Source organism: Tauraco erythrolophus, chromosome 9 (genome assembly GCF_009769465.1).
Source record: "Tauraco erythrolophus isolate bTauEry1 chromosome 9, bTauEry1.pri, whole genome shotgun sequence".
Classification (NCBI taxonomy): domain Eukaryota; kingdom Metazoa; phylum Chordata; class Aves; order Musophagiformes; family Musophagidae; genus Tauraco; species Tauraco erythrolophus.
Window position 1 is genome coordinate 15072960 of NC_141473.1, and position 25860 is coordinate 15098819.

Sequence of the window (25860 nt, forward strand, 5' to 3'; positions counted from 1 at the left end):
ATTCACCCATCAGAATAATTTCACTTCTATCTCTCAGTGTGAAGAGAGTATTGGTTTAGGTACAGCTCATTGGTGATAGCAACTCCAAATCGTTTTCTCCTTTCAGAACTGCTGCCTCTCCCCAACTGATAATTGTGCACTGGATTATTCCTGTGTAAGTACAGGAACTTGCAATTGTTGCACCTCTCTGACCTTTCTGTACATAGACCACTTTACAATTTGCACAGGTTGTTCTGAATTCCAGCCCTCTGCGTCATCGTGCTTTGCTGTGTCTGCAGATTTCATCAAGATACTCTGAATTTCATCACCCTGGTCAATATCAAATTGCATGAGCCCTAGGACAGATTTTAGAGGAATCCAAACTCCACACATCATTTGTGGTTGATGTTACTCAGAGTCTAAATATCCAACCAGCACTGCATGTCTCTACTTTTTATCAAGATCGCATTTTCTCAGCTCTCTAACACACCTGTTGGAAAGGACAATGTCAAAAGTCTCACTAGTACCAAGGTAACCTTCCCATAGTGCCTGTTACTTCAGCACAATTAGTTTGCTCTGTTTATTCTTGATAAATCCATTCTGGAATGTCCATTATTTCCTGGATGCCTTCTAGATGGTTTGTTTTTCCTAGCAGTTTCTTAAGACCTGAAGCCTGATTGACAAATTAGGAACCTCAGGTTTTTGCATTTTGGGGGCTTGTTTTGGTTTTGTTGGGGGTTTTTTTTTAGGGTGGGGATGAAAACAGGATTTGCCATTTTCTACCCTCTTGTAACAAATGCAGATTTTAATTTCAGGAAAGCACAAACGATGGCCTCTCTATACCGATCAAGTGTCGGAATACAGCAGTACCTAAAGAGTTAATAATTTTAACAAGCCCTGGATAAGCTTTCTGTAGGAAGAGCATTTCCTCCTCTTCGTTTGAATTGAAGTATAAATTTGTTCTAGCTTTAGATACCGCCAGTATAGCCACGAACCATGACAAGCTAAGGTCACTGAATTGTGCAAAGCTTCGTTTTCAAGGTCTGCAGGTTTGTGGGTTTTTTAAAACTAAAAATAACAGAGTTGGAATTTGTGGTCATGGTCAAACAGTGATAAAATTAAGAACAGATAAAGCCACAAATAAAATTTTTTTGAGACTCGCAAGCTCAGTTTTGTTGAAGGAGGGGAAGTAGTGCCATTTAATCAAAAGCACAAAGCATCAAGTGTTTGTTACAGTGAACAGAGAAGCCAAGGCTCAAAGAGGTCTGAAATTCAATGCTGAAGACTGCTTTTCTAAAGCACAGCCACAGCACAGGAGAGATGGAAACAAGGAACACGACATTCATTTGCCTAGAAGTGTTTGTTACAAAAACACATCACTTGCAATGAGACATGCTTTGCAATAGCAATATGCAGTAATAATATTTAGTACAGCTGCTAGATGAGCTTTCAACTTAGTCATCACCACCTAAAAATGTTCAGGCTCAGCGGCAGTATAACTACACCTTTCTCTCCCCTAACTTCAACTGGACCCAGCAAAGCACATCTATGATAACCAAAAAGTTGGCTTGTTATTCAAGAGATAAGAATTTAGCTCTTAGCATAGTGTTTAAAGTAAACAATCTTTTGACATGTGAAAGTGCTCGGAGCCTGGCCAAAAAGTTCATGCCAGTTCTATTTTTTTTCTTGCTTCTTGTTCTGAGTGAATTCATAAGCCTTACTTAAGTTGTTTTGGTTCATCAAATGTCTTTTAGGCTATTTTGGAGTATTAAAGAGACTCCATAGATTTATTTTTTTTTTAAAACAACTGAAGAGGAGAACATTAAGGTATATACACTAGAGTCAAACAACACTTATCATCGTTGCATTTGACAAATGCTCCAAGTGGCACAGTCAGAAAGAATCTGAGCAAAAGGAGAATCTGAGCAAAAGGAAACCTTTCATCATGTAAAACAATGCCATTGTGCCACAGCCTGCCTAATGCCAAGTGGGCTTCAGAAGAATCATCCCTTCAAATACTTCATAGTTTTAAAATTTTAACATCTGACCAGAGAAGTCCTGTGAAAGACCAAGGAAAAAAAGACAGCAGCAGCAGCTCACTTGGCTTTGCAGAGTGGCCATGTTAGACTGCGGGAAATCCCACTAGGCAGAAGAAAAATAACACTGCAGTGCACCAGGTGCCCAATTACCCAGGCAAGATACAAGGGAGAATGTGGGAATCGCTCTGGAGACTGCCAGCCTCAGAGGGGGCAGCTTGTGGGAGTAAAGCAAAGCAAAGTGGAACACGTCACATCTAGCAGAAGGACTGGGGACTCTGCAGAGCAACGGAGTGAGCGAGCGTACACTGAATGAGAAAATGACTGCATCTAGCTATGGTCAACTAGTATTGCCCTGTGAGATCAAGAAGAAACATGATAGAGTCTGCCCCATTACAAGTTTTACTTTTAAATGCATCGTCTGTTTCATGATTAACCTGATGTCTATGATTAGCCAGAAGATTTTAGCCTGAGAAAGTTCTTATTCAAAAGAGACAAGTGATAAACAAATTTGTACTAAAATAAAACTAGAGCTTGATCACTTGCTGCAACAGCCTACAGTTTCCTTTAATATAGGGCAAGGAATGATTGGTAATACTCGGTGACAGCTGCTCACTGAATGGCATGAAGCCGTACATAAAAAACCAAAATTCCAACTCTTCTGTGATATTTTAACACGTGTGGAGGTCTCTCATCCAGCCTCCTATTTGAAGCAGAGCCATCACCAGTGCTAGATTAGGGCAGTTGTATCTTTGCTGAGCTAAGACCTGAACCTTTTCACAAAGGGAGATCCACCACCTTTTATAAATTGCTTCCCGTCCTTTGTCACTCTCCTTGTGAGGAAGTTTTCCCTGAAGCCCTTCAGAACCTCCCATACTAAAACTCAGAGCTGTAGCTCCTTGTTGTATTTTCTAGGGCTTGACCCCACCACCTTGTAACTACCCTCCCAACAGCCATAAGTTCCTGTTAGATCACCCTGCACCTTCTCTTCACAGGCTAAACCAGCCCTGCTCCCTCCATCTCTCCTCATAGCTCATGTCCTCTAGGACCCCGACCACTCTGGACTCTCTCCAGCTTTTCAGCATCTTTTAAACTGGGAAGCACAAAACAGGACATGGTATTTTAAGTGTGGCCTCCCCAGTGCCATACCAAAGAGGCAGTAACTACCTTCAATCTGCTGCTCCTGCTTTTCCTAAGGTAACCCTGCATGTGGTTTGCCTATTGCATGATGGGCGTAGTGTTGGCTTATATTCAATTTCATATTCAAAGAAGTAAATCTATGATTCATACACTGGGTTTTTTAGTATAGTAAATTGAGAGCTAAACACCCAGAGGCTAGAATGCATTTGAGCAGTGCCTTTAAAGAGTCATGGTGGATAGAAAGTCAAAACCAGCACGGATCAGCAGAGGATAATACTGGGGGCCCTTAGAACTTCACGTCAGACTGATAGGCATGGGCGCGATCGCTCTTTCCAGTCTAAAAACAGTTCATTGGCTTTGAGGTCAGAAAGATGAGCCTGCATTAGTGCAGCAAACCAAACAAGGAAAGTCTCTGTCCGGAGCACCAGCTTAGTCACTGAGAAGTTTGTCCTAAAGTACCCTACCAAATCCTGTTTCACTCTGCAGATCGCCTCTCACCCATGGAAAGGGCAAGACAAACAGGCAACTGCTACAGAAAGGCTGCTTAAAGTGCAAACAGAAGGCACTGAAAGTATCAAAGAGACTGTTACAAGAACCTACGCTGGACTACAAAAGTTAAAAGGCTCCGAACGGAGTCTTGTATGTAAGATAAGTTAACATATAACATGTTGTATGTTATTTAATATCTAAGATGGAGACTTTAGACTCAGATGTTTTCTTCAGACCCTGCGGTCAATACACAGAAAATGAGAGTATGAATTCATCACTGCATGGTCAGTATCAAAAAGCTACTGTACAATACAATTTAGGCAGGATGGGAACCTCAAATAATGGCAAAAATCAGGACAGTCATGTGGACGTAGATGCTTAAGAGCAGGAAAATTCAAGGTAGAAAAGTGAGCCCAAATTTGCCTGGCAACCGGGGAAGATAGCTACACAGCAAAGGTCACAACAACAAAAAAAAAAGCTTCTGTAATTTTAAACTGCAACAAGAGATACTCCCTATATGAAGACAAGCAAAAATCTGTGCTGACATGGGTCTTCGCCGGTCAATATTTAGAAAAAAATACCCCACAAGAGTAGCCACTGCCTCAGAGATTTGTCACAGAGCTTAGCTGAGGAAGCCTGCTTGTATCCAGACCTTTCCCCTTTGAGAGTCAGTCAGTTGACTGAAAACCAGCAATAGAATCAGAAGTTACTGAGCAATTTATTAACTAGTAGAGCAGGTAGCAAACATTACAAGTTCAATAATCATTGATTTAGAAGGTACTTGACCTGTAAGGGACCTCAAACTAGGTTAAAAAACGTTATTCAAATATTTTCATTCAGATCTTGTGATGCTGGAGAGTGCCTTTCAAGTATGCAATGCACTCAATCATTCCACAGGTCTTCACGTGCTCACACTACAAACTAATATTCAATCCATTGGTATAAATGAAACGCAGGAAGAGTAGTGCAAGAGGCCGTTTTGTAGGCACCCTGGTTCCCGGTTTTCTGGCAAGTCTCCATCTGCATTAATGATTCCCAATTGTTAATTTCTTAGCCCTCCCATCCTTGGCATCTCTTAGGACTTTTACATTTTCTTATCTCAGCAACACCTTGTTTACATATGGTGCTGCTTGTCAACTCCAGAGACCACAGGAAGAAATTTGCTTGTGAAGGATCTGCAGCTTTTTTGGAAGTTATGCTCTTCTGCTGAGAAGTGAGACTTTACCAGACGGGTGCTCCTCAGCCATCAGGATAAGCAAATGAGGTTTTCTTACTGAGAGAAGGCAAAACCAACACCACAAGAAAGCAACAAAGAGCCACTGGGCAGGCTTCCTATGGTTACTAACTGTTCTGTATCTTCAGCTTTTCAGTACTAAGGATTTGGAGTTACCTGAACAGCACTTGGGTTTTGTCCCCAGCAAGCTGGGCTGATGAAAGGAACATGCTCTTTTGGGTTCCCACACAAACACAATTCCCAAGATTTGATTGGGTGTCGATGAGACAAGTGTCAAACCCTGTCGAACCGAACCATGAAACAGATGGTGCCCTTCAGAACAAAAGCAGGAAAACGTGAGGCAGTGTATTTGACCCTGCAGTACCTGACTGGAAGACATATCTGGCTAAGCCTTGCATTAACTCCGCTGGCCAGGTAGGTGGTGCCGACTCCCCCGTTTCTCTCTTTAGTCGAAACGTCAACTCAAATCCGAAACCACTTGGTCCATCTGTTCCTGTAAACCTGGACAGAACGAAAAATGAAAAGTCATAATATACTTCTTGTAACCAGAGCAAGCTTCAAGATTAGAGCCATGGAAAAATGATAAGCATTCTCCTCATAGAAAATAGAAGTTTGGAAATTCTCTTATTTCGGACTACCGTAGCTTGAATGGCATGACATTGTTAGGTTAGCTGACTTAATACAATTTCAAAGATAACTATCACAGTAGTGTTTTCAGTCAGAATACTGGAGCCTTGGAACCAGAATATCTTTCCTGGGACCAGTGGGACTTTCATCACCCTGAATTTGTTTTTAAAACATCATTGTAAGTTTTGCACCAATAGCTAAATGGGAACATCAAAGAAAGTGCCTAACAAAAAATAATTTTATTCCACCCTTGTGAATTCAGATTTCTATGCACTGAAAAGTGGGATGCAACTAAAGTACTGGGTAGTAGGTCTCTGGGTTGAGAGAGCTGAATATTTCGATGTACAGCACACAATTTCTGCGTTATGGATGGTCAGTGTGGGGGGCGAGGAACAAGAAGATGCACACAGAAAGTTAATAATCTCTCACACAATGCACTAATTCTTATTTTGTTCCAATATATGTTTATGCACATTATGCTTATGTATCTAAGAGGACAACAGTGGAAAAGCACTGAATATGACAGCTACTATTCAAGAAGCAGTAGTTTGGCCGTTTCCCTATTTGACAGAGATAGATATCAATTTATTTGGTTTGGTCAGACAGGGTCTACCCAGAAGAATGAAGTCATATGAGAAGTACCAAAGTTATTTTGAAAAGGAGTGAATAAAGGATACCACGTTATTCTTTCCTTCAACAAAACTAGTCCTTGAGAATCCTGTATTTTATACTCATACATAAGGGAAAGTTTCTGTTCCAAGTCACAAACAGCTAAAAATACCACATATTCCAGTGAAAAATGAGAAACCTCATGGATGAATACATTGCCCTCACACAAGGCAAGTTGGGGACATCCATGTCCTTTCTACCACTGTCATCACATCCCTCACTTGTTTGCTGTGGTTGTACCACAAAGGCAGAAGAAATAAGGATTTATACTGAGCATAAAGACACCAGAAGCTTTCATAAACCAGTATCATTCTGCAAGTTCAAATCCCCAACACCTGCAGCCATTGGCAAATTCTCTGGAGAAACTTTGCAAACGTCTTGGATGCTGATACCTTGCTGGCACACATGAAAGACACAGTGCACAAAGTGTTAACATTGTGCTATTTCTAAAACCAGCCAAACGGAGAAGTCGGGGAAGTGATGAGAGCATTTTCCGTTCGAAAAACACAGCTCACCAGCAGCACAGCGACCAGCTCCAAGTGTTCCATGGATTGGTCCAATAGTAAGCAGTATGAAACAGAAATGTTTTACAGCAACTGTGCCTAATCACAAGTGTTAAAAGTGATCAAACTTAAGCACCGATGCAATGCCTTCATCATGCAAAGTAACTTTATTTGAGGATTCAAGGAAAGTTTGATTGTGGTAGGTTTTCAAATGATGAATCAAAAGTAGTTAAGAAACGCACCCAAGAGTAGAACTAAACTATGGGACAGCCCAAAGAGATAACAGCTCTGACTGAAAACAAGAGAGCAGGTATTGAAAGTCAGTCAGACATCTACAATAAAGGGGAGTAGACAATGTGACAAATGAAGATTTTCTTTCATTTTTATAAAAATATACAAGCATGTCCATTTTTGTTTCCCTCCTCAACAAAGAATTTGAGAATTACATACTACCTAAGTAAATTCTCTATGAACAGAGCCGATAATGCATTTCAGAATGATCAACTGGTACATATAAAACCTATTTTAGGAAACGAGTGTACCTGTAAGCAACAAGTCAAATAGTTACATTTGGTTCTTAAACAAAGCAGGAGTTTACTGAATAACCAGCCAGCCAGGGAGCTGAATCTGGATGTGCAGCGAAACCTGTGCTCTGCAATCATGCATGCAGGTCCACCAAAAAAACTGGGACAGGATGGCAACAGCCTTACAAAGGCAAAGCTGAACTTCGTACGTACAGCATCCCTGTAGTGTTTTATTAGTTTCACACATCAGTTAGCAAAGGAAAACCAGAAATATTTCTTACAGGGAGAAACAAAAACACTTCAAAGTGTTTTCAAGGGTAGTTTTCAAGGACTGGTTCCAGGAAAAAACACACACCAGAAACTGAAATACATTATGAATGGATCGATTTTAAGAAGGATCAAAGTTAACAAAAAGCCTTCAAGCTGATCTTTCACAGTTAAAATTTTTGGAAAGTAAGATGGCTCCCTATTGAATTTCCTCCTTTCAAGGCATGTTCTGAAACAACACAGCTTTACTTCTGATATGCATCACGCTATGCATCATGCTAGTTTAGCGGGGTTTTTTTTGGTTGGTTTTTTGTTTTGTTTTTTAACTCCATGGACCTCTCTGCTTCCCAGAAACAACTGTTTAAGAGAAGACCACAAATGCCTCATCTTGATCCATACGCAAGTTACTGAATAACAGAAGTGTTCAGGTGAGAATCGATTGAATTTAAAGCAAGACAAGCATTGAGGAGAACATTGCTGGTCAGCAACATATCAGTAGTCGCAAAGTAGTAAAACTGACAGGCAATGTTACTTACACTAGTTTTTGTATGGTAATGAAAGAGACACTAAACCAGAGAAGAACTACTAGAAGATAAAAAAAATAAAAGATAAGGAAAAGAATAGTAAGCTACTTCCCTTCTAAGATTCAAAAAAATCCCTGAAGAATCAAAAGATGAATCTTTTAAAAAAGAAAATGCAGCAGCATACAATGCTTATAATTCTCAAATTAACAATTACATCTTAGAAAAATCCTATTTTCATGTAAGAGATTTGTACTTAAAGATTAGATTTAAAATGTTTTTGAATAGTTAAAGGTCATAGGTTGCTGAAAATACGACTGCTTTGTTACAATGAAATCTTAAATACACACAATTCACCTGTATTGTGCAGCTGTTCTGAGGTAACAGTCTATAAAGTAAAAGTCTTTGATCTGTTTAATTTTAGGTTGGTAATTTGTTTTTGAAGAAATTGTGACACATGTGGCTTTAAAAGCTTGTGATTATTTTAGAAATCCTTTATGTTTAATTCAGACAAGTCTTTCCTAGGAAGAAATATTAATATTCAGAATTTAATTAGGATAGTAATTTTCAGTTAGCATTTTTGCCAAAGCTTTTGCTTTTATTTAAAAAAAAAAAAAAGTCTTGTATTTGAAAGTATGTTGAAAGTAGCTTCAACAGCTGCCATAAAATTTCTCAATGAACAACAGACCATATTCCAGTACCAGAGCTCCTGGCCGAGGTTCGGAGGATGTACATGAGAATGGAGGCAGATGTGAGCTTCAGGAACTAAATAAATCTATAGCCCTGTCACATGCCTCTGACTCTTGGTCTAACAAAAATCACAGAGAAGAATCCAGTAGTCGAGTTATGCAGCTTGGCTTCTCTTACAGAAGTCCTTTTCACTAGGGAGAGAGCACTTACACTGGCCCCACCTCCAAAATTTGTGAGGATAAGGACACATCAGTCCACTGGCAGAGACAAGTAGCAGCCACAGCCAACAAACGCATGAGAAATGCATTTGCCCAGTAAGAAGCCCAAGACCTCCAGACACGAGTCATATAGAAGACCAAGCAAATGGCTTTTTATGCCCCACAAGGATAGAGACTCCTCTTTTATATCTGGGTTGTAAGCAGCTGCTTATTGCCTCGAATCACCTGTGTCCATTTTTGTCCAAGGCCTTACCGAGAAGACAAAAGATGCACCTATTTTAATCAAGAAACCCATCCATGATGGGGGAGCTAATAAAGTGAGATTTCCCATAAACAAGTTAATTTATACCAAGATGTTCCATTACTTCCATGTGGAAACACTGGACACCCACGGCAGCCTCCTCTTTGTAGGGTACATCCCCAGTTCTTGGGGGTGATCTTAGGAGGCTGCCGAGGAACTGGACAAAAAAGGATCATGCCTTGCAAGCTTGTTGATGCTCAAACTCATGCTCCTTCCCACAAGTTCCCAGTTTTCACCAAACTTTCAGAAAACTTCCAGAAAAGTCAACCACCTTCAGCCAGTCAACCAACAAGCTAAAAAACCCCCAAAACTTCCAGAAGAGACAGACTGAACAAGCCTCATTTCCACAGAAAACTGGGTGGAGGGATGAGGATAACCCATAGATGGAAGAAGTCCTGATAAAGCACACAGAAGTCAGCAAACACTCATGACCTGTAAAGAGACAGTATGGATTGTATTGTGCCTGCCACTGCTCTGCCCCCCCAACACGAGGGCACATCACCTTCATAGCCAACCCGATGGTGAAGCAGCCAGCTAAGTTTTCACGAATAACAAACATCGATGGAGAAATTCTTGGCTTGCTGTGTGCCCACTGGCACACATCAGATAGTTTTATATTATGACTACAGCAGTATGGAAGGCTCTGGTATCTGCCAAGTCAAATCCAACCCCATATTTAATATTAAAACCTTATTTTGTCGCATGAACAAAAATAAACCTTTCGAAAGCCAAGGTCATACAGTACTTGCTATTCTTTGGGTTAAAACTCTCTTTATCTGTTCAGCAAATCAGCTCAGCAGAACAGACCACATCGCAGCACCGCACATACGCTGAAGGAGCCTGGCTTGTTCCTTTAATGAGGTAAGAGTTTCACTGATCGTGATATTTAGTTCCAGCAAAAGAATCCAAAGAAATAGCGGCCCCTTTATTTACGGGACCGTGCGGCCGGGCCCCCGAGCCGCCCGGGCCCTCCTGAAGCCACACACAGAGAACTGAAAAGCTGCTCCCCTCTGCAGCAGAGTACCCAGGGCGTTTTTCACATCAAATAACCCAGCTTAAGAGGATCAAAAGGCAAACTAGCCCTTTGCTTAAAAAGCAGTTCTGAAAACCACAGGCTTTTCAGTTTAAATCAAAGCTATTTGCCAAAGCAGTTTGGTTCTCACTTCTGCAAGGAACAAGAGAAGGTCTGCCTCACTGCAGTGCAAAATGGCAGTATTTCTGAAATTCTGCTTTTGAAAACTACACAGCGCTGGACAAGGAGCAGAGTGTACTAGGTGTTTATTTTTTGAGAGTTTAAGCATATGTGTATATAAATATATTTGCTGAACCAATCCATGAAAATGGGAGTTTACGCAGGGAAATGCTGGCCCTTCACTATGATTATTTCAGCCAGGGAACAAGAAGAAAGCTCTTTCAGGGTATTTGGGGATAGTTAGGACTGCGCTTTCAGAAGTCACAGCTCCGCTCCCAGCAGCTCCAGGGAGATAAACCAGGGCTCTCCTGGGAAGCGAGGGCAGGCTCACACTACTCTGGACTGACTTGTCCCAGCTCCAGTTTTCAGCTCCATCACTATTACTTTTGTGAAGCCACTAAAGATGCCTTTTGCTGCAACTCTTTAATTGCACTTCCCCACAAAGACAAATCTTCCTGCTCTGCCACTGGTGAGCCTCTCTGATACTAGTTTGAAGGCTGCAGAAATACAGCTAAATTTCAAAGTCTGGCACCAGGAAGGAGCTGCTGTTATTTCCATCACAAAGTAGTTTTAGTTCTACCACACACGCACACCCCCCCCAAAAAAAAGCCACAGTAATTGTCAATCTGTAGCTTTCAGTACTCCAAGTCTGAGAAGGTGCTTAAATGAAGCTGATGGGCAGTGCCCATCACTCTGCTTGAAGAGACCAAAGTACTTCAAGGCCCAACTCTCACTAGTGTTTTAAGACTGCATTGCTAGCAACCATCCCAGAAGATTTTTCTATTACCTAGCAAAGTTATTACCATTAGCAACACAGAGGACTGGTGTAACAAAAGTATCAGGGTACTCAGTGACTGAACTCACAGGTCCTCCCTGAGAAAAATCAAGACGTATACCATTTCCCTTCCACTGCTCACATTTGCTTACAAACAAGCAACACAAAGGGTGGTCTCCTGTCTAAACCCAAGGAGAAGCCTCCAGCAGACTGTTACAGCCATTGAGTTGAACACCTTAGTGTCTCCATGTCCCAAAAAGGACATCAGGCAAGAGCTGATATGCCCCAAACAAGATTATGCAGAGAGTCAGTCTCCTGAATTCAGGCTCCAGGTGCATTACACAATGTCTTCCCACTATAAACAAATGATTGTCAGATTCCAGAGCTTCACGAGGAAAAAAAGAAGAGAAAAAAAAAAGAGAAGCAACTCTACCTAGTGCTTCCAGCATCTTGCCTAACAGGAAATGGTTGTTTTTAGTGCAGCTGTCAAACAATGTAAAAATCTCATCCAAGAGCCTTGACCGCATGCTGGGATGCTCCTGTGAAGCAATTTCATAAGAAAATAGGCACAGCAACTGTCCTACACGAAAGGCTTAAAAAGTATCCAGAAAAGTTATTTCGGCCAAAACCTACCTGATTACTCACATATTCTCCTGGTTTGTCTCCTGGCATTGCAAAAAAAAGCATCAATTTTAAAGAAAAAGACATTAAAACATCTGAGAGAAGCACGGGTTGGTTATCTGGACATCAGATGGTTATCTTTTCAGAGCTCTTGACAGGAAATTCCATGAGCTCTCGCCACCCCAAACCTGTGTGCAGGGTCTTACTGCACTCCTTTCTAGTTTGATTTAAGAAAAAGCATCATGCATAAGCAGGGCAAAAACAAATGGAAAAAACAGAACACATGCTCAAAGGTTTCTGTTCATGTAAAAATCAGGGTCGGAAAATGAGCGACACATAGTGCTCGAGACGTCAGTCTACGGCTATGCCCAAAGCTGTCGCTTAGGGCTTGCTCTTACAGTACATCACATCAAATGTGTAAACCATCAACCAAACAGAAAATCCTTCTAGAAACAGCAGCTTAAATTGTTTTTAGACAATTATTCTGACATCTAAATCCAACCAGATGCAGAGGTACTCACTCTGTGGTTATTTGGAGATAGGTTTCTCAGCTTTATGAAATACTCATGTAGGATCCACTTAGAAAACTTGCATTGAGATAGATCTGAGTAAAATTTGTGAATTGATTTGTGGTGGCCAGTATGAAAACAGAACTGTGCTTCACTGAGCTACCATTCAGTGAGTGAAGTGCTGTTATGGGGCAGAGGGGGAAGAGATTTCAGTTCAAGTTTCACTCACACATACACAACGCTGATTTTACGCATTTTTACTATTCAGCTTCTTCAAAATTCAGGTGGTGACAATCTTGCCGCTGAAGCCCGGAGATTCACAGTTTAGGTTTTGTTTTTAAAAAATTGTTTCTGTAAATAACGAATGTTGATACAACAGATAAATTGATTTTTCCTCCAAACCTTCAGGCTACAGAGTCAAGTCAACCTTACTTTTAGTTCTGCAGACATGCACAAGAGATAGTGTCACTTGAACTACACGAGACTACAGTAAGGGTTTCCAGCAGCTTTAGACACAAGCAGCGTGGGAATTGTGTGCATTTTGTAGACCTCACTGGCCACTTTTTAGACACCTAAATCATTCAGACATGCGAGAAGCACTTGGCACACAAGTATCATTAAAATGTGTCCCCACCACAGTCATCTACATCACACAAGGAAAGGTTGGGCACTGGGCTTGTTCATCCTTGATAAAAGAAGGCTAAAGGGGGGGGATGATCTTACTGCTCAGCTACCTATTGGGAGGTCGAAGGGAAGATGAAGCCAGACCCTTTTCAGAGATGCACAGCAAAATGGCAAAGGTCGACTCCAGTTACATGTATCTGGAAATCTTTTTCATGTTATATTGATCAAGTCTTGGAACAGGATCCAGGGAAGCTGTGGAAGTTGCCCCTCTAAGCAGGCATCAGTTGGAAACTTTTGGAGGTCCCTTCCAACCCAAGTGATCCTATGAAGCACCACAGCCAAGAACACAGGTATGAACTTTTACTATGGGTACCCTGTGTCCAAAACCAAGCTGGCAGGACCCACAGCTGACAATTCACGAACATGTCAGTTAAGCTCATTCTGACAGAAGTGGTCACTATACTGAGCTGCTACTCAGCCACATGGGAAACAGCACCTGGAACTATGCTCTCTCCAGTCTAGCATGCTGAAGTAAACCACCATCGGCTTTCAGGTCACTTTAATGTGCTGGGCTGCAAGTTAAGGCAATTTAGGGGTTGCTTCTTTGAGGCTCACCTGTCCATGCCATGAAAGTAGTAGCATGTGGAAGAAGGATAAGATCCCGCTTAGCTGCTGGAGGTTAATATCTTTGAGCTCTACAGGCTTGGAAGCATTATCATCTCAGTCTGGAGAGCACCAACATTATCATACATGCAAGGATAGTGCATACATATTAAGAGCAAAAGGCTGTAATGGCCCTGTTTGTGCCAAAGGGATCCATCTGCTTCATTATTAACACTAAGTCAAGAAACGTCAGAATACTCATAAAATCCTAATACAGCATCTGGGTGACCCAAGTTTGAATCCCTTGTCTGCTACAAACTTTCCATCCTCCTCAACAAGTTACTTAGAAATTTGATTCTCAGATGTAAAACAATGATATTTCCTGCTTCAAAGAGTAATGTGACACACTCATCATATACAAAATGCTTATATACTCCATCTATCAAGGTCACAAAAGCTGGGAAATTAACTCCACATTCTGCACAGCATGGAGAAATGCTGAACACGGGAAATGACTAAAACAACAAAATATGAAACAGGAGGTTGCACAGGATGCGTTGCACTGTACCCCAGCAAAACATGTCCACATGAGGGCAGTTTATTTTTTATTATCTTGGTTTTATGGTGCATGGATGCAGCTATACCAGTAGGTGATGGTTTCATCTCCCATTACAGTAATAACGAAACTGACAAGATCAAACTATTTCATCATTGTGATTCTCAAAACACACACTAAAAATAAAAAAAAATGAAAAAATCTACGTAAAATCAAGTGACTAGAGGACTGGCTGTGCTTTTCAGCTTGAGGGCTCACACGCTTCTCCATGGAGTCAGTCACCCAGGCTTCCCACCTCACAACCAACTGAAGCCATCCTAACCCAGCAGAGGTGTCCCCAGATCAGGTTCTCAGCCACGAGCAGCACGCTGCAATCACAGCTAGCACCACAAGTGAGGCTGCGCTTCTTGGCACCGCAGGGAAAGTGCCAACAGCCTCACTGCAAAGGCCCAGGGAAGCTGCCGCAGAGTTGCATCACCTTAATGCCCACTGAAAGGATCTGGAAAGAATTGCTAGGAGTAAAATAAGGATTTACTATTGCATTCACAGAATAAGGGGCAGAGAATCAGTGAAAAAGAAAACAACTTGGAGATCTGTGCTTTAACGTTTTACTTCGGCTATCTATTTATGCTGCACTTCAGTGCTACTTATCCTTCGATTTCTGCAAGGTCCAGAAGAAGAGTGCTCTCATTTGGCCTGAGCTGGAGGTGATTCCGCAAACACAGCAAACAGTCACTGCACTATGCAGCGCACGAGGGAAGGCAACCTTCATCTGCACACAGATCCCATTTCATATTGGGACCAAATCCTTAGCTCGGACACACTGGTCTTTGCACAGCCTGCAGAGAATGGTGATACATCTCCAAAACTTCACCTCAGGGCTCAGCTGCAAGCTCACCAGGCAAGAGAATACAAGCGAAGGGCCAGTTGGAGCCAGCGTGGCTGGGAAGGACAGCATTGCTGTGCTCGGTGAGCAGCTGGGAAAGGGCATCGACTTTCCTTGCACTGTCTGCTGGCTCCTTCCTAGCTCCTACTGTGGAAAGTTCTGCAGCTGCTGGGAGGAACCCATTCGCATAACAAAAGCGCCTTTCAAAAGCAGTATGGGAGGGTGGAAAGAATAAGAGAAAAACCCAAAGCCAGAAGCTACACTGACAGCTACAGACAGGTTTTTTTTTCCAGTATTGCCTAAAAGTCTCAGGCGAGGATCAGGGCTCCAACATGTTACATATAGACTCTGGAGTCTTCCATTACTTCTCAACTGGCTAAAGAACATAAGTTTAACAAAAAAATCATGCAAGAAACAGCTTTAGCACACTTCCTAGCACATTTTTAGGACACTGATAAAATTAAGTTCTCAGCTGTGCAATAAATGAACTCGAGACGTAACAGGTATTTAGGAGCTTTTAGGAGCCTGAACTCCAACAGATTTCAACAGGAGTTCAGGCACCCGAGTGTGTCCTCCTGGATCTGGGATTCAATCCCTGTTGTTTCACTTCATTAGCTGTGGAAATCAAGACAATACTCACCTACTTGGTGAGCTGTTACATAGTCTCATTTCATTGTAAAGGGTGCACTCAAAAACATATCAACAAGCACCGCTAACACGTTTGAACCGATTAAACAGGCAGGGAAAAGGCAGCACTAGACCGCTGGTGAGACTCCCAGAAGGGAAACATTAGACAGTTGCAACGAAAATTCGACTTTTTTTTTTTTTTTTTTTTTTTAAATCTTTAAGTGTTAAGCTTCTCCTGCAAGACTGTGGTGCCTTTGAAGCCCTGGAGACTTCCAGAGGTAGGAATAATAGGCTGATACTTTCGATCTATAGAAATAAACACCTGGCCTGTGAATATTACACAGAGTCCATCCGTCCTGAGACAAAATCCAAAAGGATAAAATAAATTTTGACCTCTTTAAATCAAACAAAGGAAGAAAGAAAGCATCATTCACCTCCCTCCTTTCACTGAGACCAAGCTTACCTCTAAAGATTTTAACAGTGGCAAAATAGTTTCGCATCTCAGCCAAATCAGTTATGGAAAACAGCAAAATAGCTCAGCTTCTCTTACAAACAGGAGGAAAATTGTAAGAGACGTCAGCTTACGTCTCTCCCAATTTTAGTACCACTAAACATACTGAAACCAGCATGTTTCAGTACCACTTACTTTTTAGTGCAGTAAGCACAAACACGCTCCTCACGCTCCCAATCACTTTAGGAGGAATACGCTATCCAGTAAAACACAGAGTTCAGAGTACAGCTCATCACAGCCACTCTGTTACAGAAAATCCCCATCTATCTCTGAACACTAAATTCCTTGTTTTTCTGCTTAATGTTACTCTTCTGGGTAAAAAAGAATTCAAGGCCCAGAGACGTATTATTTTTGCGTAATAAAGTTATACATATGGATTCAACTTAGCTAGGAAATGTCAACTTAAGGCTTGTCTTTGTGAGGAAATTTACTGTAACTAGTCTACCAGTATAATTATATTGCTGCAGTTCTACTGGTAAAATTCCCCTGTTGAGCCTTACTCATAACAACAGCCGCCTTTATGGTTTATTTTTGTTGACTATGCCAAAAAAGGCCCCTGCTCCAGAAAGGCCACAACAATTCACAGGGGAGGAAGGGAAGGAGCTGTGCCAGTGCAACTGGAGCGGTAGAAAGAATAACAGTATAGAAATGGTAGTGTTTCTCTGCACTAACAAATTATTTGCTATAAAATATTAAATGCTGTAAGAAAACTATACTGTACATCAGGTATTGCTGCAGGTAAGATACGTGCCAGGCTTATGCCACATTTCATAGCTTTGGCAAAGTTCCCCAAGCCAGACACTGCTCAGCATCAGCCCCTCCATGTGCATCCTTTTGTCTTGCCTTCTCCCCTCCTACTGCAGAGCGTTTCCCAGGCAGGATGCTCTTTCCCCCATTCCCTTACAGGAGCAATGTCTGGCCCAGCAACTGCCCCGGGCCCCTTGGACAGAGCACTGACTCTCCAAAACAAACGGGTGTTAAAGACCAACCCCTCTGGTTTACAGATTGCATCTTCAGGGAGGACGGATAGCTGCAAAGCAAACAGCACTCTTTGCAAAAGGGATTTTAAAACAATTGCCCTTCACTTCGGCAGTGCAAGAATGCTGAGCTAGACAACACAATGAGCCATCTGTGCATGCTTCCCTCCTTCCCTTGTCCCTACCCTCTGGGCTTAAATCAGAGCTCCCCAAGAATGGCAGAGTCGCCCTTCACCTCCGCCCACCCTGTTTACATCCTGCAAAAAACAGTTTTCTGGCCTTTTTTTTTTATTTTTTTGTTCTTAAGAGCCCTTGCAAAATCTTCCTTTAAACCTCAGCCCTTTGTCAGGTGGTATCCCATCTAGCCAGCTTTGTCAACTGATAAAAAAATGCCTCCCACCAGACGATCCTTTCCTTGTTTACCATCCCTGGAGGCAGAGTGGCACTCAGGAGCCCTAGCCACTCCTTTGTCCAAGGAAGGGAATACCATCTGAATGGGAGACCACCAAAGATTTGTAGCCCTCTTTTGTTAGCCTGGTGTCACTGCCTATTGGGCCTTGATTCAAAATTGAGATGACAGTAGAAAGGCAGCTGAGTTGGGTAATCGCTATGGAGTTTCCAGCTTAGGAGAGAGAAATACCAACAGCTCAAATTTTCAAATAAAATTTGTAATTTTATTACCAATGATAATTTGTGGTTACCAACTGTAACCACTGTCTCATCACGAAACACTGACTACTCTAGTACTAGTCAGGAAGGCATGTTCCCTATGCTAAATCTGCGTTGAGGAAAAAAAAGGGGATTAGGTCTGAATAACAGCATTCGTATGCATCTCTTGAAAGTTTCATTTTGTTAGTATCATTATTCCAGCAAGCAAAGGGATAAGAAAGTCAACCCTCCTTTGATCTCACAGCCAGAATAGCCGCACAGCTGAAAAAAAATGCTTCTACCTTCATGGCCCACTGAAAAAAAAGCCCAGTATCTTTGAATTCTTGCTTTTTTAGAACACCCTAAACAGATCTTTATCAAATAAAACAATCTTTCACTAGAAGACCCAACTTTGATCCCCTGTCGCTCCTCTTCCCAGCAGGCTGATCTCACTGGGAGAGCAGAGCCTGCAAGCTCTCCCATGTCATTCAGCACTAAGCCAGCTGGGAGAGTAAGGAAACTGTCTCGGGGCAACTCTCCTCCCATATGCCAAGCTCATAAACGTCAAAGTTCTACTGACAAAAAGAAATGATCCAGTTTGAATACCATGCCCCTTCCCCTCCATGGCAGCAAGAGGCTCATCTAACCGGGATGCACATGCAGATGCACTACTGAACAGGATGCAGGGCTTGCGATCAGTAACGCTCAGCTACAAACCTATTTCCAACCTTTTCCCTTTTTTATTGAAAACAGTCCTTGTAAATTGAACTCCTGTGCTGTTAAATGTTAAACGAATTTCCTTCAATGCTTAAAAAAAAACCCAACAAAACCAAACCTCGAAGTCTAGCACAGCTCACCCTCTGCACGCAAACACAGATACACCACAGCACAAAGTGGACTTCTCTCTGTAGGTGGTCTACATCTTTCATATCATTAAGGGTGCTAACTACCTCCAACAAATGATGTTTGGAAGCCAAGTGCACTCTGCCTGGGAGGAAGGGAAAAAAAAAAAGATTTCCCCATGGTGACCATAGATAGCTTCAAGGGAGGTCTGCCTCCAGCAGAGAAACACAAGTCTTAGTCCTGGTGCATGCCTTAGTCCTCAGAGGGGCACTCTCAATGGGGCACATAAATAGGCATGACGCTTGGTTTAACTGTTTTTTGCCTGGGAAATAGGGAATTGAACCTTACATGATCACACTTGTGAATGTGCTTCTTTAAAATGCCCCCACAATTTTTGAACTCATTGGTCAAATTCAATAAAGTCCTCCAAAGGAACAGTTGTCCCCAAAACACCACTTTTCTACAAAGCAGGCAGAAACAGCCAGACAGACAAAAGAGAAGGACCTACAGGCACTTCCAGTAAACAAGTTTCAGTAGAAGCACAACTGCATTTCTAGACACCCAAGAACCGACACAGGTGAGACCTGTTATACAGTACACAGAAGAAACATTTCTTCAGTGCACTGGCTAGAGCTTAATTCCCACAGATGAAGCCATGGCAACATGAAGCAGGAATGTATGGAGACCTGGAAGAAGCTCCTCAAGGTGACCGTAAAACTCCAGAATTTCATTGCTGTGATGGCGGTTCCCCACAACCAACTCATCACAGTCAAACCTCACAAATGTCTGACCCAGGAGCAGAACCACTATTTCCTGATCCTCAACTTGAGGATATGTCCCCAAAACTCAACCTCACTTCCGTATTCCACGTGCTGAAGTTGTTACCAAGCTGCCAGCCTTGACACAGCAGGTGTCCTTTGACTTCAGGACTAATAGCCTAACGAAACAAAAGGAGAATGAGGGGAGCATTTGCACGTCCATACTATTATTTAAGAAAGTCCTCAGGTTCCTCTGCATGAAGTATGCTTCAATCTCACACGTGAAAGAAACTAGACACCATGAAAGGTGGAAGAAAACCTTGGGGTTTTAATAATTTCCTTGAATTTCAGGCTCAATTCCCAAACTAAACTGATTCGATCTTTCATCTCTCTAAGGTAGACATGCTGAACTCTATAAGTTGTTTCAAAATCTTATCTGAAATATGGATCCACAACTAACACCATCCCTCTCTAATTTACTGTCTTCCCAAAGGGCCTTTATTTTATTGCATTTTCATGAAAACAAAGAGGTGCAGAGTCAGTCTCCACCATTTTAAAATCATTCACTGTCACCTTGGAGTTTGGTGTAATATTTCAGCGGTGCTTTACGCATGTGGCTTATAAAGCACTTAGGGACCCATTAAATACCAAAATTTAAGGCTAAAGGCTGGCAAGCTGAGGGCAGTGAGCTTTTAAATTTATGAAAGGCTACAGAACCAGGAGGCCACTAAAGTGACAGCTGTCAGCACCACTCCATCCTACATTCATGCAGGCTCAAAGAAGAAGCCAGCAGACACTCAAAAGAAAGAGACCACTCGTTCCAACTTTCAGGCTATTTTCTAAATACTCTTTTCAAACTCCTTTCATACTCGGAAAAAGCCTTCCAGAAAACATCCACCCCTCTGCAAGCCTTGCATTTGTTACCTGATCCAGTTTTGCGCTCTTTTTTCTTCCTCTCAGCTCTAACAAGCATCCTTGCCCTTTTACAAGTTAAGGTCATTCAGAAGATCTATACAAGCAAGAAGAACACAAGCTGGACTGGAGATCTTGAAAGGCTCATGCTTACCCTCACCTTTAATAGGGAGGCACCACCCACAGAGACAACACATTATCCCGGCATGCACCGCTCACTCCTGATCCAAATGGTAAGTAGCACAAATCAAAAGGACCACAGCAAGTTGGAACCTGTTGTCTCTGCGGGTGGTACCCTGCATCTGTATTAGAGATGAAGGCAGCTGTAATCTCTTTGGTTTTATGCAAATGGGATGCTGCGGCTCCTGGCTAGCTGCCAGGAAAAGAAAAAAAAACACACCACAACAAACCACAAAACAAAAGACACCATCCTTGTCAAAATGAAGTTTGTGTAGATCAGGAAACCCAATTATTGGAATTTGCATAAAAAGCTAAACATCAAAACGCAGTTGGCACATTTCTTCTCAGGATGTGGGAAGGCCACAAATACAAATCTTATCTCTTAACCTAGCCATACATCCTGGTTTTGACTGGGACAGAGTCAGCTGTCAGCTTTTATCAGCTAGGAGAGCTCTGTGTTTTGGATTTAGTCTGGGATTCGCTATGAGAAGAACGCTGATAGCGCACTGATGTTCATGGTTGGTACTGAGACAGCAAGGACCTTTCAGCTTCCCATGTTTTTGCTGGTGTGCAGGAGCACAACAGGCTGGGGGGGGAACACAGCCAGGACAAAGGGCCCACAACTCCTCTTATGATCTGAACTTAGACTTAGGATTGAGGGTCAAATTGGCCAATGGAGTATTCCACATCATACAGTGTCATGCCCAGTATACAGATGAAGGTTGACCAGGAAGTTTGGAACTCACTCCTGAGGGCTCTCATGGACTCTCAGAGTCCTCTCTCTTGCTCTTTCTCTTTTTGGGCCTGTCACTCTTCCAGAATTGCAGTGTCAGGACTTATCTGTTTCAGAATGATTTGCCAGGACAGGACAGGCGTTGGTCACTGGGTGGCGAGCAATTACACTGTGCATCACTTATTTGCATATATTATTATCACTATTTATATATAAAATTCACATATTATTACTATCATTATTTTGTCACTATTCCTTTTAATTTTATATTATGATTAATTTGTTCTTATCTCAACTCATGAGTCTCCTTCCCTTTTCCCCTTTAATTCTCTTCCCCATCCCCAGGAGTCGGGGAGGGTGAAGGGGCAGCTTCATGGCATTTAGTTGCCAGCACAGCCCTGGCCATGCTGACGGTCTGGCATCGGAGCATGAATCTGCCATTGCCAGCTGAGGAACCACGCTTCGTGCGGACGCACAGGGACATGTTCCCTGTTGCTGATTTTGCTGTGGGGTGGTAGCTGCCAGCAATGGGTGGAAGAGGGAATAGGACCTGTCTCCTCTCCCACATCCACACTGTCAGATGCTCCCTGCCAGCGTGCTCACATGCTACACAAGTACTCATTGCAGCAATCTTTCTTTCAAAAAGCAAGAACAGTCCAAAAAAAAAAAAAAAAGGCTCTGCTGAATTAGATTCAAGAAGTTGCACATCGGTTTTGATTTTAAAATTTAAAGAAAAAAGTTAAAAACTGAGAATAACTGGCAAAAATGTCCCGGAAGGATTTCTGCTGCCACTCAAGTTGTGCAACATGCTTGACTAGAGAGATTTATTTCCATGCAAGCAACTTGGCATGAAATCCCACTGCAAGGCCTGCGGTTCCCTAACGCTGTCATGACGTCATGATTTAGGATTTTTAGAACGATCAGCCCAGCACAGCTGGTGTCATGGTTGCCATTATACCATGAAACACTGAGTGGTTTTAAATGAAAAAGGTTTCCCTGTTTGAAATTCTTACATTTCTTCCATCTTATTCTGTGGACTCCTAAAACCAGACCAGTTCTGTGAGCAGAGTACAGCTGATATTTAAGCAGAGCAGGAAATAGTGCTGCTTTAACTGAAAATAAATCTGTCAACAACGAGGCACAGGGAGAGCTCCACTTCAGACTTTTCAGGTTCTTATTAAAAAATATAAATTAAAGTCAACATTTTCACATTATTTGCTACATCTGTTTGCTATTCCATTATAAATAAAAATATAGGGGCCTCCAATTCAGTGTTGGTTCACTCAAAAATCAAAAAGTCCTTTTCATTTAATACTGCATTATAATTGGTCTAGACTGTACTGTATTACCAGAAGAGGTCCATGAGAAATAAGCTATTCATCACTCAAAGTCAAGCTGGGTGACTAAAAAGGCCTTTGACAGTGTACTATCCCTCCCTTTCTAAAGCACGAAGGTCAGCAAAGTTATGGAAGCACATCCCCAATGTAGGAACCCTTCCAGCTGACACAAGCAGGTCCAGCTCTGTACTCTTTGCAGAGAGAGTTGGGAAACAAACAAAAACCCTACGAACTAACCTTTATCTCCATAGGCCAGGACAGTTGAGTAGAGTTCAGCTGTAAGAAATCTTCCAAAGGCTTAAACAACTCCCCTGTCACCCCTCGCTCCCACCAACCATCCCACAGCACGCTTTACCCGGGGCAGCAGAATCCCACAGTCCTTCAAGCAACAAGAGACTGATATTCACTTTCTTAAACAAAGAAAGGGATTGATATCCCCTGAGGGATATCAAGAGCCTATGGAGTGCAAAGGAAAATCACTACATTCCTGCAATGAGCACACACTGCTGGTCTGACGATGTGCAGTTCACATGGCGGTTGTGTTTCAAGAGTAACTAGCAAACAGCAACTGCTGTTGGGAGTAAGAATTGATGGTGGGTGCTCAGCTCCTTCGAAAACCTTCTCTCCATCTGTCCTCAGTGCTCACCTACCAGGTGATAACTTCAGGTTCAGTGTTTTAAGAGATGTGTAGGTTCTGACAACTTTACCACATGCATAATTGTATATCAAGACTGTTCACCATAAAGCCAGAGCCAACCTTCTCAATAGCACATGGAATGTTAAGTTTTGCAGCTCCAAGAATGAGGCCAAAATAGAGGTGATGGACTGTAGACAGCTGAACACCTCAGGGCAAGTGACACAGGGACACCCCACTCTGAAGTCAGCCACACAGAGAGAACGGAAATGGCACGTACCCAGGGCACAGAAATCATTTTGATGGATCTGAGCAGGCCTGTGCTCAAGAGGTTGCAGCCAACACCCCCAAAGCAGCACAGCAGCAAGGGCTCACTATTTGTTTGCAATGTCCAGCGCAGCAGCCTCCAGCAGCGCAGTGCTGGGAGTAGCCATGGCACGCTTGCTCTCTAAGCCTCCTCCCAGGCTCACGTACACGCGGGGCACTAAGGGACTTCAGATCACCCAGAGCACAGCGACTTCACTCCTGCTTTGCTAGGCAGGTCTTGGAAATCGCCTGCAGCCTATGTCTAGAGATCAGGGGTTTAATTTCTGTGCCCTGCAACCAGGAAAAGGCACATTCCACTATCTCAATCTAAATCTCCAGACCAAACCATCTGACAGTATAAAGAGTCAGGAGGTCTCATGCCAGGAAGTTATTTAAAGTTGTGACATTCCACCAGTGTGTTACTTTCACTCCTCCACCCCCAAGCTTTCCACTACAGAAGAACAACAGTTTTTGGTATAGCAGACAGGTTCTGGGAGCGAAAAGCCAGAGCATGTGCCAGGGCCAAGGAGGCTGTGTCCTTACATAATTTGCTTCTTCATTCATGGAAACACATTACCCTTCATGTCTTCAGCTAAGACCGTCATATCCACTCGTTGCTCTCACACAAAATCATCAGGAAAGAGTTTGAGCAAAGAGAATCATCTCACCAAGGGAAAACAAGCTGACAAGTAACCAAAGAGAAATTCAGCACGGCACTTACTCCCTCCAAAATTAGTCTTCTCAAAACAAGGTGGGCAAACACAGGTCACCTCATCTTGGCAATCTCAGATTTTCAGTGGCAAAGATGAAATCTCATGATTTGAGAACAAAGGCACCATGTGAAAGCCTGCATGTACATCGCAGGTTCTCTTGTGGAAGTGAGGGAAGGAAGCCTTTAACTTCATTTCTCCTCATTTCTTTCACTGCCCTACCTTTCCTCTGCCTCAGCAACTAATGACTGGGGTTTGTTGTTAGTGTATGTGTTGGTCAGATGCCTCAGGTAGATCTCTGTGACACTAGGGTCCTGGATAAACTCCAGTCTTAAGAGACCCGTCTTCAGAAAAAGAGTTTGGTAACCACAAACATGAGAAAAACAAAGAGAAACTGCCTGGGGGACATGGGTAAGGTTAAAGAAACTGCCTGACTGCTGCTGTTGCAAGAGAAGCACCTGGGTGAAAAAGCTAGTGGATGAATCTCAACAAAGACAAACAACAAAGAAAAAGCTTGGGTGAACAAACCAGGGCTTTTGCTGCACTATTCATCAAGGATGTTTACCCTGCAACTATGAAACAGCTCAAAGACAGTTTCACTAAGCAGTGACAGCAGAAACCTTCTGCCATTTCTGGTGGGTTAAAAGACCATGTTCACAGTCCCAAGATCGTAACCTCAGCTTGTGCTACTCAGTTTAACCAGAGTTAAGGAGCAAGGTCAGTAAGAGAAAGACAGGAATAAGGTTAGATCATGCTGCTTGCCTGGTCTAATACAAAATGCCTGCTAAAGACCATCCATACCAACAAGCTAAGATAATTAATTACCGGAGAAAAGACGGTTAGACAATTAGAATTTTATGCTTCTGTTACACAGACTGGCACTTTATACAGCAGCCACTGGGGTGGCAGTCTGCTGACAGTAAAACTGCTGTGCCAGCAATAGGAAAAATGCCCTTACAGCAGTTTTCCAGAGGAAGGCATTTAACATGCACAGGGAGGGGTCAGGATTTAAGCATATGACCATAACAGACATATCAAGAGTGAAAAACACAACAAGACTTCCAGTTTAAAAAAAAAAGACCATAAGTGGGTTTTTTTTAAAAAAAAGACCACAAGAAAAAAAAAATCCACTTAACACTAACAAGGAAATATATTGCACTGAAAGCCTGCAGAGGGGAACACAGTAATTCTTCTACATCCAAGAACAGGCATACATCACCTCTTGTGAGACTAGAGCTAGGGTATTCTCAGAAAAAAACCCAGCTGTTCAAATAGTAAGACCAGCAGGACAGGGTTTTACCTACACTCCCCAAAATGCAGCAGAACACCAGCAACACAACTTAAATGACACTTACTCATGTACTCTGTTGTCTCCATACAAGTCACTTAACCCAAAGCTGACATAGTGCCAGTGCTCAGGAACATTCAGCGCTGGGTTTCCCAGGTTTCTGTACATGCTAACGTAGTCCAGAGGATCTGGTCCTCCCAACCTGCATTAAAAACAGCAAGATTCTTAGGTAAGTTAGTGTATTCAAGACAAATGGGAAGTCTCCACAGGTGCTGAAAGGGGCTTGACAAAGACCTGCTTTAAAACATAGCTAGTTCAAAACTGAAATTAGCATGTTCAAGTTAACTCAAAAAAAAAAAAAAAATGTAGAGAAAGGTTGGGTTAAGCCCAGAAAGCTTCAAGGCAAAGTGCATGTGTGCAATGTCCTACAAT

The 25860-nt window shown here is 42.4% G+C and overlaps 1 protein-coding gene across 3 annotated transcripts in view; it reads right to left on the reverse strand.

The window, feature by feature from the left end:
- SUFU (SUFU negative regulator of hedgehog signaling) overlaps positions 1-25860 on the reverse strand; it is a 92368-nt gene that overhangs the window by 59800 nt on the left and 6708 nt on the right. For all 3 annotated transcript variants that reach the window (XM_086616507.1, XM_086616506.1, XM_086616508.1), the window contains exons 2-3: positions 25496-25630; positions 5243-5379 (exon numbers count right to left, since the gene is read on the reverse strand). In XM_086616507.1, the coding sequence (XP_086472633.1) occupies positions 5243-5379; positions 25496-25630 (272 nt within the window). The remainder of the gene's footprint in view (positions 1-5242; positions 5380-25495; positions 25631-25860) is intronic.